Consider the following 17,182-nt stretch of genomic DNA (forward strand, 5'->3'; position numbering starts at 1 on the left):
TGCACAAAAGTAGTGAAAACAGCAGATCTACAAGCACACAACGCCTCGCGGTGCGAGGCGTTGTGTGCTTGTAGATCGACTGTTTTCACTAGTTTAAATCATTTCTCCCTCATAACAGGGAATACCAGCACTCACATAACTGTCCTTTAGCCCAGGGTTTCTCAAAGTGGCATACAATATATTGTATGTTGTGATGTCATGGGAACCACTCTAACAGTATCCGGCCCTTTTATGCCTATATTATGGAGATCTCTGATGTCATCAATATTAAGCCCATATCTAAGAGGACTTCATATGGGAATGCCCATATATGTCGCCCTGAGGCGTCTTACTAGTACAATACTGTCTCTTGTACAATACTGGGGGAAAGATTTACATATTCACATACTGTAATACATACTGTAATAATATGAAAATGTAGTTATTTACAGAGGTGACCTGAGACAAAAGAAAGTTTGAGAACCACTGCTTTAGGCACTTTTATTTATTAGGGTAAACTGGGTAAACTGCAGACTAAACAACGTTTGGTGCGTTGGGGGCGTCATGCAGGCCTCAGCGTTGTGTATGGGAGATGAAGAGAGAGCCTTCTGGTTTCCTGCGGGAGGTGAAGCGTGCGCTGGTGTCCGCCCTCCCCTGTCCCGTCCCACCCACCCTGCTGCTACACCCAGCTGGTCTGCTGGGTGTGGGCGGAGGTAACACACCGCCACGGTCGGGCCCAAACCTCGCAAATCTAAAAGAGTTACCGGTATACATTTTCAAGAAATGAAAAGAAAGATCTATAAGCTCTCAACGTGTCGCGATGCCACACATAGCGAGCTTGCAGATTGACTACTTTGGCTACTTTTTTTGTGATGCTATCGTACTATGAAATAGGACATTAGCTTTATGGTGGGGAGGGGGGGGGGGGCATTAAAAAGTAGGAATATGGAGATACAAGGTTTCCGCCCGACAGTGATGACATGACCTGGGCGGTCAGGTGTAGAGCTACGTATCTCAGCCGAGAGAGAAAGGAGGGTGTGCGCGTGCGCGCGCGAGTGTGTGTGTGTGTGTGTGTGTGTGTGTGTGTGTGTGTGTGTGTGTGTGTGTGTGTGTGTGTGTGTGTGTGTGTGTGTGTGTGTGTGTGTGTGTGTGTGTGTGTGTGTGTGTGCGCGTGCGTGTGCGCGTTCGCGTTCGCTCGCCAGGTACTGCTGTCCAGGTGGGGGGGCAAGAACCCCCTCCAGGATGATAAGGCCTGTCAGACTTGACATTATGGGGGCATTTTGTGATGATGTCCCCTTGTGGAAAACGGTCCTCTCCGTGGCCAAGAAAACGTGTCTGTTTTAGAGCTAAGGTTACAATTAGTAAAAAGATTCAGTTTGGGGTCAGAGTTAGGATTACACGTTAGGGTTTAGGGGTTATAAATATCCCCGCCAAAAAAAGGTGCAAATTGCATGTCCCCACGTGGATTGCAGTAGAAAGTGTGTGTGTGTGTGTGTGTGTGTGTGTGTGTGTGTGTGTGTGTGTGTGTGTGTGTGTGTGTGTGTGTGTGTGTGTGTGTGTGTGTGTGTGTGTGTGTGTGTGTGTGTGTGTGAACATGAGAAGGACAGTACCGTATCTCCTCTAAACCGACACAACACACAAACAAAAATGTCAACTCTCAGCAGTGTACAAATGGAACCAAATGGACCCTTACGGGTCCATTTGGTTCCATTCGTACACTCCTGAGAGTTTGAATTAACACTCTGGACTTCACGGTGGTGCAGAAGTCACGGCCAATTAGCCAAACAGCAGCAACTAAATTGTAACCGCTGAGTGGGCCAATGTCACGGCTTTGACATTACAGCCGCTAATCGCCGTGTTTATGATGCGCTAACACGTCGGTACGATAACAAATAACGTCTCCAAATGGCCTCGCCGACCATTTGGAGGGACGGACAAACGGGTGGACGAGCAAACGGAATGGTCTGTGTCTCCTCCATGTCCTCTGTCTCTTTGCTCTCTACACTGTTTGAAGGGTACACACACAAACATTAATGTGTTCACAAACTATAGCTTTCTAAATGGACAATTGGCCATTTTAAAGCTGTTGTCTGGAACTTGGTTTTAATTTGTTGTTTGTTTTTAACCAATCTGTATGGTAGACGTTAACACTTTTGCTGCCTCTTACTTTGAAGGGATGAATTTTCATTGCTGCAGCGCCGCTTCCTCCATAGGCCTCCACTCTTATTTTGAAGGGCCGGGCGGGAATTTGCGCAGATTTTACTTTTTCAACTTCGACCCGGAACTGTTTGGAAGCTGGGTGTCAGGTGTGATAGCAATAAACAGTAGAAAGCCATCATGCAAGCGCTATTTTGTGGTGAAAATGCCAGCCTTGGGATTAAAATGTAATTTTTTGAGAAATGAGGCCTCTTTTATTGCAAGATCAATGGGTTTCTATGGAAGATTAGCACTTTCAGTGCACGTGAATGTGCGTAGTAAACAAACCACGGCCATGACTGATGCGCTATGGACAGTCCAGACGTACTGTAAGTCATAACAGTTTATTTACAGTGAGTTTGACGAGCTGTCAACGGCAGCATGTAGTTAACCCTTTCAATGACGAGCTGACATGTCAACGGCAGCATGTAGTTAACCCTTTCAATGACGAGCTGACAACGGCAGCAAGAGGGCAGGCCGGGCAACAGATCGTTTTAAATGCTGGGTATTCAAATAATGTGGGAAAGCATTTCATAATTCATAAGGCCAATATTATACTCAATACAGTGTACACCTATAGGTGCTTCCTCCACTGGTGATGTCATCACTGCAGTTCCTATATATTATGTCCACTTAGTAATATTTGAATTATTTAACACATTATAGTAAAGAAATTTGACGAGAGCAAACAAAAACAATGTGTCATCGTAGCTTAAAAATCGGGTACCTCCTATCTCCATATTCAAACCTTTTTTCGTAAATTAATAACCTACTCGAGTGTCACACAAAATCATCAAGAGGCAGATCCACAAGCTTGAAAAGCAGCACGACGTGTTACAAGCTTGTACATCTGCTACTTTTGCAATTTTTTAATATGATATCCTGAATAGTAACAGTTATCGACTTGTGAGGTTTCCACCCAACCGAGGCAGTATGTTACCTGTGTTTGGGTATTATTTGCGTTTGGTGTCCTTGTCTTCAGAGCAACTATCGCCGCCAAATGTCACAGGTTTGAAACCTCTTCCTGTGTGTTCATTTATCTGCATGAAACGGATCGTCACGGTCCATGATTATGATTGGCTGAGCCATTGATTGTAAAATGCTCTATAAACACACACATGGAACTGCATTACATCAGTATTACTGCACCAAACAAATAGTTTCAAAATGTTGTATAAATTTGTTGTGAAATTGTGAAAAACTATTTTAATTGGGATATGTCTGCGATTTTGATGTTGCCATATCCGGTAACATTTTATTAAAGCAATAAGTTACACCAGGCTGTGTTTACAGTGTCCATTCCTCTCCTCCACTCTCTTCTCTGCTCATTCCCTCTTATCTGTTCTCTACTCCTATCTCCTCTCCTCTCCTCTCCTCTCCTCTCCTCTCCTCTCCTCTCCTCTCGTGGACCAATGTGTCCAATAGCAGCTGGGGGAAATTATGCATGAAAACTCATCCGTCGCTCTCTTAATAATTATCCACTCATGCAATTAATTGACTTTCCTTTCTGGGAACTTTGTTTTCTGTCCGATCCTCCCCCTCTCTCTGTCTCCCCCATTCCTCCCCCCCCCCCTCTCTCTCTCTCTCTCTCTCTCTCTCTCTCTCTCTCTCTCTCTCTCTCTCTCTCGCTCTCGCTCTCCCTCCTCCCTATCTCGTTCTCTTACTTCTCCATTGTGTAGTCTCTCTTTGACAAGTATTGATTTAATTCATGGTGAGCTCGGATACCACAGGGAAAGTCTGTCTGTCTGTCTGTCTGTCTGTCTGTCTGTCTGTCTGTCTGTCTGTCTGCCTGCCTCGGTTGTCAGTCAAAAGTTGTCACAAGTGCTGGCCACATTCAAGTAGATTTTTGGCACACAGAGACACGGTTAAATGTGGTGTTTTGTTTAATTTATGCAACAGAACGTGTCCCTTAACGTTAAGGGAAATCAATCGGCTTGAGCCCCTGCCCTTTTATCTGTCTGTAAAAAGTGCCCTCTCCACATCATGAATGCAGTTTTTACGATGGTGAAAGAAATGCAAATGTCCTCTTTCCATGTCATACCTGATGGCAGCATTCAAGAGAATTGCCTTGTCCAAACTCTCCTGAACTTGAATGCATCATCTTATGTTGAAAGAATTGTCCTCTTTGTGTAGAAGTCCATGCCGTTACGCAACATCTCCAGTATTGACTTGATTATGCTTTTAGTTCAGTGTGGTATCAAGCACCGGAAATAGCCGCATTCAGAGTGCTGCGACGCGTTGTGAGCTTGGAGGTCTGCAAATGTTCGATATTTTCACCCAAAGTGCCCTTTTAATAATTTCAGCCCCTGCCTCTCTAACATTCTCTGCACGTCCCTGCCCTTAAACGACACGCCATTTAATGACATGATGAGCTGTTCATTTGTTCAGTGAGAATTTTGCTATATTTTGACGGGACAGAACATTGAGACGAGACGGGGCAGAGGGGGGTGGGGAGGTGACACACGCTGCAGCGCAGGTACCAGAATCAAATCATTTTTTTGTGACATTTGCCTTCATGAAGAGATTGTATTCTGTCTCTGTTATGTTTTATTCAGTGTCCTACCCCCGGCTCTGTCTTTGCTCTACAGATATCCCAGCTCTGTGACATTCTCTCACGGGCTCTCAGCTTGTCTTTCTCTATCTCTGTGAACAGGGGCGTCACAAGGGGTAGGAAAGTGGGACTGAGTTACTAGGGCCCAAGGTGGTGGAGGGGCCTTAATTATTTTATACTTTAGCTATTGAAAAATAGCAGATATACAAGCTCACAGCGCGGCACCAAGTGCCGCGCTGCGAGCTTGTAGATCTTGCTATTTTTGAAAAGTCGTGAAAATGTGCGCAAATCTTTGAATATATGTATTTGTTAAGCGAACATTTGTAACTCAAATTTTGCTTCTGGGGGGTCCCTGGAACTCAATATTTTGAGATGGGGGTCCGTGGCCAAATACATACCATTTTGGGGGTCCTTCACATGAAAAGGTTTGAGCTCCACTGACATAGAAACATAGGTTTTTCCAAAAACCTCAGAAGGATTTGAAATGTTCAAAAGATTTTCATGATTTTTCAAAAATAGCAGATCTACAAGCTGATATACAAGCTCGCAGCGCGGCACCGAGTGCCGCGCTGCGAGCTTGTATATCTGCTATTTTTCAATAGTTAAAGCACAGGGGCCCGCAGTGAATCCTTGTACCCAGGGCCCAGAATTTGGTGTGACGCCCCTGTCTGTGAACACTGATGCTGTGCTTTTTACACATCGTGACAGCACAGAATGTAAGCTTTCAATGAGGTGTCATGGAGTGAAATCGGGACATGTTTGAAGAAGATGTGCTCATTTGAATGCTGTGAAACCTGAGAAAAAAATATATATATTTGGCATTTTGGGACACCGCTGGCCGTGAACGGATCATGTGTGACCGACCCCACAAAACAGAGCGTTCATATTTACAGACACTAAAACTGTTGTAGTGAGAAGGTTCTTCAACATTCAGTTAATGTGGATAAAAAAAGAACAACACCTGTTTTGCTCATTTGCACAATTTAACCGATTAAAAGCCGGTAAGCATCTTTGTCGTTTTAGATTGTAGCGTTGTCTACTCAAATAATCACATCTGCTGTTATTGAACATTTCTGAATAATAAGACCCAATTACTGAATGTCAAGTCTTTTTCTTCAGAATATGACACTTATTTACTACGACACTATGGAACATTATGAGTCCAGGGGTACAGGGGTCTTCAACGTTTTCGGGCTAAGGACCCCTTAGTTGAGAGAGAGATGAAGCAGGGACCCCCACAACCTGTTCATAGATTTCATATAGTTTCATCGTTTGACAGCACAATCATCAGTGTATTTTGGATTCATGTCAATTTGTGTTTTCAGATATTTAACCACTTGAACCGTCAATACTTTATAAACTTGACCTTTCACTATGTACTTAGTCTGCTCTTTTTCCCCTCTACACCAAACCTTTTTGCAAATGCAAATTCCCTCTTTCCATGAATGCAGCTTCTTATGTTGAAAGCATTGCCCTCTCTGTGTAGAAGTCCATGCCGTTACGCCACAACTCCAGTATTGACTTGATAATGCTTAGTTCAGTATCAAGTATCGAAAATCTGCAACGCGTTGTGAGCTTGGAGGTCTGCTATTTTCGATATTTTCACCAAAAGGCCCTTTTAGAACTCTCAGCCCCTGCCTCTCTAACATTCTCTGCACGTCCCTGTGCCTGTTTCTCCTCTCCACAGCGTTTGCAGAGCTGCAGACGGACATCCACGAGCTGACCCAGGAGCTGGACGGAGCGGGCATCCCCTTCCTGGACTACCGCACCTACGCCATGAGGGTGCTCTTCCCCGGCATCGAGGACCACCCCGTCCTGAAGGAAATGGAGGTACGGGTCAGTACACCGCATCACCACCGCACCGGCCACAACTGACTAACACCAATGCCCGTTTAACTCTTAAATTAACTGAGTTAAAGGTGCTACTGTATAATAGACCAGTGGTCCTCAACCTTTTCATGCCGCAACCCCCTGTAATAATCATAATATGAACTGGGGACGGACTCCTCCAAAATAATCATATTTGAACCCCACCCTGATAAGCACTTGTAATGTAGTTTCACTCGGTTTCACTGATGAAGGAAATTAATGAAAGATACCTATTGTGAAAATATAGCTGATCTACAAGCTACATGCTTGTAGATCGTCTATTTTCAAAGAAATTGCCTCTTTCTTATATTATTTTGCAATATGGCCAATATTTTACCAGATTTCATAGTGTTGTTGATTACTTTTATGCAGTAAAGGTATTTTTCTATTCTTTCTTTTTATTTATTTTTCTATTCTGATAGGTTGAGAACCACTGCTATTCAGACGCTAGATTTTCCATTAATAAGCTGACAGATCTATCTATCTATCTATCTACAGTATCTATCTATCTATCTATCTATCTACAGTATCTATCTATCTATCTATCTATCTATCTATCTATCTATATATATATATCTATATATATATATATATATATATATATATATATATATATATATATATTTTAAAAGCTCTGTGGATTCACTAATTTATTTGTCTGTAATAATGTTATCAATATCACCTTTAACACTCCATTTTACTATGTGAGAACTAACTCTAGCATTAGCACGCAACAGAAACAAATAGATCTATTAGACTAAAACACTAACTGTAGAAGGAGACACTAAAAGGTGTCCCTACTCAACTATTATATATCTATCTAGATCTATCTGTCTGTGTCTGTCTGTCTGTCTGTCTGTCTGTCTGTCCATCTATCTATCTATATTTATTGTAGATATTATTATATCATAATAATATCTACAGAGTGATATTCAGTGATATTTGCGGCCTGCAGTTCAAATTTGGCCGGTAGGGAGTTTTGTTGTGACCCTGGAACACATTCCATATTTCAAAAAAATCATAATCTTGGATATGGTTGCTTGTACTGGAGGACAATTTTGAACGCAACCGTTAACCAAAACTTGTTAATGGTTAATGATGAACTCATTCCCTGCCAAAAAATCTTTATCGTCCTATAGGTTGTATAGGATGATAATGGACATTTTTGTGACGTAATTCTTTTAGTTTTTTGTTTCTATTTGAGTGATGATACATGATACGGGCACAGGCTCTTATGATGCGTTTCATGAGTCACAGCATCATGACATTTGGCCCTGGGATGCTCTTGAGCGATTGAATGAAACATTCCACTGTGTAAAAGCTTTGATGTGATGGTCAAAATGGTGGTCAAAACTCAGAAATGTAGCTAGAAATCCATGGACATGGCGTGTTAAAGGACCAGTTTTATAAGCATATCTAATTTTCAGCCTACCTTCATATAATTGGTCCTCACTATGATGCATTTCATGAACCATTAGTTGAGAGTCTGAGCATCATGCTATTCAACCTGGGATGTTGGGTGATTGGAGTCCAGCCAAAACTAAAAAACAAAATGGACAAACTGCACTCCAAACTCATGCATGAAAGCTACAGTACATCATTCTGAAAGTAGTGAGTCACAAGCTATTTGGATATTTAAGCACTCATGTGTGAGATCATTCACCTGAAGAATGGTACTGGGACAAATTATTTAGTGGAATTCTCTTTATTGCTTTTCAAAAAGTGAAATTGGTTCATTATAAAGCAAGGAATAGAAACAAAAAAATACATTTCTGTCTGTTTTGTTTCTTTCTATGAAAAACCTGCTATTTGTACTTTTACTTTAGACTATTGTACTTTTTCCTTTGATTCTTGCTACATTTAACACCCAAAAATGTTCTTAAAGGGAGAGTTCACCCCCAAAAATGTACTTATATTCTATCAACTACACACCCCATGAAGCCTTGAATTCATGGAGACGCATTCCTGAGCCAATAATTTGATGACCCGCAAAGTCGACTCAAAGAGTCTCCACTGAGTGAATGTGGGAAACATTCGTAAAAGAATAAAGATTAATGGAATTGTTAATGCTTCCTGGAACAGAAAAAAGGGACATTCAAGATTGTTTGGCTTTATTTATTATCCATCCATCCATGCATCCACCCATCCATCCATCTTCAACCGCTTATCCGGAGTCGGGTCACGGGGGCACCAGTTTCAGCAGAGAGCTCCAGACATCCCTCTCCTGAGCAACATTAGCAACTTCCTCCAGGGCGATCCCGAGGCGTTCCCAGGCCAGTGTGGAGATGTAATCCCCTCATCTGACCCTTGGTCTGCCACGGGGTCTCCTCCCCTTTATTTATTAGCACACAGAAATGTTAATACAGGAATAAAAGGGCATGGTTTCAGCCTGATCCCAGCCCCATTGACTTCCTTTATAAAAATTCCGTTTGGATAGGCCTATAAAAAATGCACATAAACCTAAGTGAAAAATACTGATCAATCCAACGGTTTGCGAGATTAGTTCCAGGCAAACACACAAGGATCTGCACAGAGCCCGACCCTCGTATAGATGGCTATCCTCCTGCGGAGCCACCCTGTAAAAAGGAGAAGTCAGAAGCCCCAAAGGGCTTATGAAAGAACCTCCCCTCAGATGAAATTACAGAATCATAGACCCTGTAAAACTGAATAAAGGAGCATTCGTCGTGATCCCTGCTGGGAAATTACTTCTCTGCATTAACTCGGCATAACAGAATCACTGGACAATCCCCCCATGGATGCTCACATTATAATCAGAATCAACTTTATTGTCACATCGATTACAGGTGTGGTAAAAGCGTTGGGTAAAATTCTATGTTTGTGCTTGCTCTCAAATTTAGCAGTCACAGAAAGCGTTGGAATAGAGGATTACAACATAGAACCGATCAATAACAGGAAGGCACATTCACATCAAATTACAAAGCCCTATAATACATCAGGTGCGTGGTTAAAAAAAGCAATGCAATGGATAGGTGGCACTACGGAAGGCAAGTGGGAAACATATCCTACATATAAAAATAGCAGCAGGTATATACAATCACAGTTTCATGGGCATGGTTCAAGTGACATGGATAAAAAGATATGGGGAAAAAACAGCATCGGGTATAATCTCCCAGTTTCATATACATAGTAGTAGGTGGCATTACAACTTGTAATGTACAGACAGACGGAGTCGGACAGACATACTCACTCACATGAGTGAAACCATAATCCGTCGCCTTCGGCCTTCTGGCCTTGCCGGGGATAATGAACACTAAGGATTGAGTATAAGCACCCTGTAGGAAAGTCGTTATATCCATGCACTCTCACCTGTCAATTATTTCATGCCTCTTGGTCGAAGCTCGGAAGCTCCAATACGTATTGATTATGCTTATAGGAATATACAGTATCAATGTACAGGCACATCAGATATTCAGTGGCATTCTGTTTCAACAGGATAATGTTCATGCCTTTGAAGTAAAGACACCTCTCTAATATACAGAAAAACAGGCAGGACATGAAACTTACAGATTGTAACTTTAAATCAAGGGGTCTTCAACAGGGGGTCCTCAGAGTTACTACAGGGTGTCCTCCAAATCTTTGAGTGATCGATTTTTTTTTCTCCTTTTTTATATTAACACTTTCCCAGCCTGGCCAGAATGGCTTGTCTGTGGACTAGCTGGAAATTTCTATTATTGTATTATGATCTGAGACATAATATTATGATTATAAGCATCAGCGCGCCCCCCGTCCTTCTAGGATGGCACTGTTCTTTTTTTTTTCTTCTTTCGATCCCCCATCGTAAACTCACCACAATTGTCTCGATCCGCATTGGCATATAGTGGGGATTTTGGCCGAGTCGTCTTCTCCCCTGTGCGCTTCGCGTGCACGATCCGTGCACATCGAGATAAGCGAATGTAATCCACTCCGTATGAAGGGCCCATGTCAACTTTTATCTGATCAAAAATATCACAGTCAGATGCTATGCTAACGCCTCCTCCTACAATGAAAGTGAACGGGATTTTGGCTATAGAGAACGAAAAGCTACCAGAAGCACTTCCGGTTCAAATGGTTTAGAAAATGATCCTTTTAGATCAGTCGAAGAAGAGACGGAGGACAGCTGCCGATCGTTTTTTCTTTTCTTTTTGATAATTATCATTTATTTCGGCTCGAAAGAGTTAACCACTTGAACCCTAGCGTCCATATTCTGAGAACTTTAGCCAAAAATAACAGATCTACAAGCTCACAACGCCTTGTGCTGCGAGGCGTTGTGAGCTTGTAGATCGGCTATTTTTGGCTAAGAGCTTTGGTGTAGAGGGGAAAAAGAGCAGACTATTAAAGTACAGATTGAAAGGTCAAGTTTATTAAGTATTGACGGTTCAAGTGGTTAAATATCTGAAAACACAAATTGACATGATTCCAAAATACACTGATGATCGTGCTGTCAAACAATGAAACTATATGGAATCTATAGACACGTTGTGGGGATCCCTGCTTCATCTCTCTCTGAAGGGGTCCTCAAAGGGGTCCTTGAACTGAAAACATTGAAGACCCCTGCTTTAAATCAGTCAGTCAGTCAGTCAGTCAATCAATCAATCAATCAATCAATCAATCAATCTAACATATATATAACACCCCTCCCCCAAACATGGAGGTGATGCTGGCCCTCACTCAGGTTTTTTTTTTTTTTCACAGTGTCATTAAAGTGCACGTGGAGCTGTGTGGAGATGCTTTGTCATGCGTGCGTTGTCATGCACGCAGCGGGCATCCTTAAAGTGAATGGAGAGAGGCAGCCGGGGGTTAAGGGCGGACTGCGTGCTTTATGGTTATGTCTGGGGCTTCCTGTCTATTTCCCTCAGGGGTGGCTGGCCTAATCCAATGGCCTGTGTAAACTGCTGCTCCTGGCTTTATTGCTCTGTGTAACCGCTCTCCCCTAAGCCAGCCAGACACACTGCCCTGCCACGCACACGCACACACACACACATGCGTGCACGCGAACGCACACGTCACACTTTCTGTCTCGTCTCTCCGTCTTATACGCACATGCAAATATTTGTGTTACAGGTTGCATTCGTGTTCACATGTAGATAAAATCTCTAGCTCTTTCTTTCTCTCGTCACACACACACACGCACGCACGCACGCACGCACGCACGCACGGACAGTTCCTCACCAATCTGTTCCTACCCCGGAGGCGAGGGAATCTCATTTAGCTGTACAGAGAGAGACCCAGACACTTTATTATAGCATGTAGGAGGAGAGAAGGACTGCATGTTAGAGAGAGGAGGGGGGGGTGGATTAAAAGGAAAAACAATTGGTGTTTAACAAAGACAAAGGGAAAGATGGAGAATAGATGAGGACTAAACCAGAGAGAGAGAGAGAGAGAGAGAGAGAGAGAGAGAGAGAGAGAGAGAGAGAGAGATATGGAGAGGGAGAGGGAGAGAAAGGTCTTCAGGGGATAGGGTCTGTTGTTGATGGGTAGTGACAGGTGCCAGCCACCAGAACAACACGCACGCACGGAGCCACGCGCGCACAAACTTGCTACGCTCCAATGCTTTTTTCCCCTCGGTTTCTTTTCTCGACGCCGTCCCTCGTCCTCTCTCTCTCTCTCTCTCCCTCCACACTCGGCTGCTCCCAGGGACCAGGGTAATCATTAGACATTTTAGGATGCCTCCCCTTAACGGAAGTCCTCTTCACACAGTGACAGTGACATTGGTTCTGGGGGTTCGTCTGCCTGGCTGAAAGGACACAGTCAACACGTTCCCTGTAGCGCTGAGTGGGCAGGGGAGCTAGCGCTGGCGCTGTAGCCATGTGGCCCCTAGTTCAGGTTACTGCAGCGTGGTGTTGAGGCGGAGTGATGTACAAGAACATCCCCCAGCCATGATGTGCAAGCTGGGTCTGCTTTCTGTGTAGTGCACAGTAAAATTCATTGAGTACAAAAGGACCCCAATGTAAACAAGCCCCATTGTGCTTTCTTGGGGTTATATCCTAGTATTAGACCTTGTATCTGAACTATACTGTCCTTCTGCCGTACTTTTCCTATGCTAACTTCTAATAAAGTATTTAATCAATCTAGAGTCATGTCATCAACATGGATCTGTCCCATTTAAAGCCACCATCAGGCCGATTTTTTCAAACACATTTTTGGACACTGCTCCTACAGATATTGCACTACAGTCACGCAAAGCGGTACACAGAATCTCTAAATTCATGTCATCAACATGGATCTGTTCCATTTCCCATATTCCCTCCTGATTGGCTACGACTGCCTTCTAAAGTTTGTGTATGCGACCTGCGTGCATCCGTGATGCCTTCATCTACACTGAACCAACATATTCTCACTCTCAGGTCATACTATTATTGATAAGTTATGTCTCCTGTTTGACGAGACTCTACGCCAAGAGAAAGACTATGACCACCATTGACGTGGTTTGCTAGATATTAAATGGGTCCATTTGTGCTCTTTTTTGCCATGTATCAGTTATTCTCTCACCACTGCCAACAAAGTTTTTGAGGCCAGTGTTTTGTCACCTCTGATTCCGTCTGATCACTTATTTCAATATAGTGTATAACAGTCCTGTCTTTGAGACCACCCAAAGCGACAGAGTGGAGGGGGGGTAGATGGAGTCAAGGCGGTGAACCAGGGGGTTGTCAAAAGTGAGTGAAGCCCAAGACCAGAAGAATTCGAATCGAGACCAAATAATTCAGTTTTTCAAAAGGAAAAAGAAACATATACACTGATACAGATGTGACATTTCAAAACTTCACATGTTTTACCATTGGCAAGACAGTAGATTTTCAGAGGATTTGCAGAACATTGAGCTTGTAGATCAGCTATTTTTGCTATTTTTATGACCACCTCTTACTTCTCTTAGTTTAAATCTACCTATGAAGGTGGATTCTGCTTTTCAATGGGAGTGGAGTGGTTTCTTGAACATTTGCGAGTTTCAGCAAAAATACGCTCCATTCTCCATAGAAATTTGAAAGGCAAAACAGGGAAAGAAACCTGTGGAAAAAATGTATTTGCAGGACATTTGCAGGAAAAGAGCAGTAAATACTGAAGAGTTGAATCTGATTGGCCCATGTTGTTGGGGTCTCTCTAGTGATTGGTTGTGTGTTTGTCCTGCCCTCAGGTCCAGGCCAATGTGGAGAAGGCTCTGACGCTGTTCGGCCAGCTGCTCACCAAGAAGCACTTCCTGTTGACCTTCATACGAACCCTGGAGGCCCAGAGGTCAGCATGTTTCTGTCATGGTGTTCCAAAATGTGATCATCACAACCGTCAAGGTCGGACGCCCAGGGAACCAGGGGGTCCCCAGCTAAATGATTGATAGTCAGGAACCAAATGCACCCTTTACCTGGCCTATATTTCAGAGCGAGGATTTGACAGTATAAATTGGAGTTTAAAAGATTGGCCTGATTGTCCTTGGAAAAATTAAAAAGGAAAGACAATACATATTGTGCTTTCTCAACAGTTTGCAGAACAATAAAGGCATCTTTATGTCATTTACAGACAAAATAATGTTTAGAGCTTATGGGCAGGTTCAGGAGGCAGTCCTCAGTTGCTGTTATTGTAGAATGTGTCCAAAAATGCTACATGTACCCTTGAGCAAGAGGACCGTACTGTATGTAAATGTATAACTGGAACTGGAAAGTAGATTACGTATACCTAAACCATCCTTCCTCCCATATCATAGCTTTAATTTGGTTTTAGGAAATGTATTGACCCCTTTATTTGCTTTAATCTCATGTTGCTGCAGTGATGATGAGTGTAAATAATTTGACTACTTTTGTTTTGAGAAGTGTATCTATCGACTGATACAAATATTGCAGCATATTCAATCTGTTCCCTCTTTTGCTGCAGTGCAACAAATACATGTAGCAAAAGTTAAGAAGTGTAGGCATATAGGCCTGCCTTCGCAATGACATCTGCAAGGCCAGCTGTCATGCGTCACAGGGTGTCTTTCAAGGCTGCTGTCCTTGTGCATCAGGAGGCTTGGTAATAACGGATCCCTCGGCAACAGTTATCACCTTGTAAGATGTCCAATGCTGCTGTTAAGTGGCTTCATAATGGTACAGTAATCAGCAGTATTCTGCAGGAATTGCTACTACATTCTCCTTGAGACAGACACTTCATTCTTACATTATATTCTTTGACTGAGACCAGTGGCGGAAAGTTCATTTACTCAAGTACAGTACTTTTTTAGGTCCTTTTACTTTACTGGAGTATTTCCTATTGTCAATAATTTTGTCAGTCCTATCTGGCTCGTATTTCTATTACCTGTACGTACAGGTACAGTAGGTTCCTACAGGAGGCAGGAAATTAGTTTTACATTGGACAACACTGGTCCCGCCCCCCCCAGCGGACCAATCAGAAGCCGCGGGCCGTTGTCTCACGTTTGTGCACAGAGACTACTACTACTATTATTATTACTAAACGTACATTAACCACTTCAGCCCTCATTACTTTGGCTATTTGAAAATAGCCCTCACATGGTTGAGAACCACAGACCTACACCTACCCTCGACCCTGCTCTGACCTGCCATGCAGCGCTTTATGTCATCATTTTGCGCAAGGATGCCTGCTTAAAAAGAACAGATCTACAAGCTAAGAATGTGTTGCATCCCAATGCATAGTCAGCTTGTAGATCTATTTTTTTTATGAGACGTCTTATTGAGGATAGATTATAGTAGCCCGTCTAGATCAAAAACAACGCAGGTAACACATTAACATCCAAACCATCATTTGGATCGATAACTATCATATTATTACTGTTTTGATGCTACGCGTTACTGGGGAAATTACTTAGTAACGTGTTACTGCCCAACAACTGCTGATAAACCATTGCGTGTTGAAAAAGACATTTTCCGCATTTGAATAAGATTTGACCCTTTTGTTCATTCATTTCTTCCCGTTTTCACATGGAGTCTCTTCTTCTCTGGCACCGGCAGGTCCTTCTCCATGCGGGACAGAGGGAACGTGGCTTCTCTCATCATGACGGCCCTGCAGGGGGAGCTGGAATACGCCACCGGGGTCCTCAAACAACTGCTGTCCGACCTCATCGACAAGAACCTGGAGAGCAAGAACCACCCCAAACTGCTGCTCAGGAGGTAATGGGCCCGCAGTAAAACACTCATTACCATTTAGCATCCAGGCATTTAGCAGATGCTCTTATCGTCGCTGGTGGGCGTAGGGAAACCTCCTATGGGCGTAGGAAAACCAAAAAAAAAAAGAATCTCACTTTACGGGACATGGTCAAAAAGAACCTGTACTCAGAGTGGATCCCATGTAGGGATGGGACGATGTGAAAAACTCATATCACGATTATTGTGACCAAAGAAATCGCCATTTACGATATTATCGCCATAATCAAAATATCCCCAAAAACCAGGATTACATTTGCCAAAAAAAGGCAGATCTACGGCTTGTAGATCAGCTTTTTTTTGGGCAAAGAGATTTGGTAGAGAGTGAAAAAAGACTGTATCAATTACGTATACTAGAAATTCGCGGCCGCTAACGCGGCCGCTCCATTCCTAGGACTTCGCGCCCTCCGGGCGCTCAGGCAGGACTGCTCTATATTTTATCAACATAAGGGTTTAGGTTTTAAATCCGATTAAAATGTTTTCAATACCTTATTGTCAATATCTATCATGAACAAAAAGGCACACTTGTTCGGACAGCAATAACTCAGGAAACAGGAACAATTGTGTAAGGTGTCCAGTGTAGTCTGGGCTGACAGAAGACGCAGTTACAATACACAACATTGGCACACGCACACAGTCCCAGATAATGTCAGCACTACTGTCCCGTTCTGGGAAAGCCGGGTAATGTCTGCACTACACTGTCCGTGCCACCAGGGGACACAGTAGGCCTACTACACTCATAAGTCCACTGCACCGTGGAACTATTTGTAAGTCTGTGTTTCGGCCGGAAGGTTTATAATGGACGTACTATGATGTAATTCGCGTCATAGCATTAAATTATGTTTTGTTTAATTGTACATCGTGCAAGTACAATATGTTCAGGGAAAGCAGCTAGGAATGTAGGGGGAAAATGCAGCGATTTATGTGTGAAAGGAGGAATCTGTAGAAGCAGTGGTGTGAGAGTCTATCAATGACATGCTTAAACACCACCATGAGCTGGCTTGTCAATTAGTTGTAAGGATTATAAGTACATTTTACCAATAGATGGTTTAAAATGGTACCGGATATGCAGTTCTGCAAATAAAAGGTGAATTGATCCCAGTGCACGACGGGAGGACGATATCACGATAAATTAAATCTCCACGATACGATCATCGTGAGTGTGTTTTTTTTTATCGCGATAAACGATATATATCGCTTATCGTCCCATCCCTAATCCCATGTAGTTATTATTTTGTCATCTTCTTTAGTTCAGTATTTCTAAAACCCACAGAAACACTTAGCAACTTTCACTTTCAAAAGTTTCGTAGCTACATGCTCACAAGGCGCCGTTTTGTACATACATGGTTTCTGCCTGACAGCGACTACTTGTTCACACTATGTGAACAAGTAGTATTAAATTCAGGCACGCACGCACGCACACACGAACGCACGAACGCACGCACGCACG

General features: G+C 43.0%; 1 protein-coding gene across 1 annotated transcript in view; it reads left to right on the top strand.

Moving 5' to 3' along the window:
- The window catches only part of LOC308290942 (plexin-A1-like), a gene marked incomplete at its 5' end in the record, with an annotated part of 341,256 nt that overhangs the window by 288,366 nt on the left and 35,708 nt on the right, over window positions 1–17,182 (top strand). Inside the window, 3 exons of the mRNA XM_080732857.1 lie at window positions 6,414–6,562; window positions 13,725–13,822; window positions 15,541–15,699. Coding sequence (XP_080588983.1) covers window positions 6,414–6,562; window positions 13,725–13,822; window positions 15,541–15,699 — 406 coding nt within the window. The remainder of the gene's footprint in view (window positions 1–6,413; window positions 6,563–13,724; window positions 13,823–15,540; window positions 15,700–17,182) is intronic.

Source organism: Nannobrachium achirus (genome assembly GCF_963921795.1).
Source record: "Nannobrachium achirus genome assembly, chromosome: 9".
Lineage (NCBI taxonomy): Eukaryota > Metazoa > Chordata > Actinopteri > Myctophiformes > Myctophidae > Nannobrachium > Nannobrachium achirus.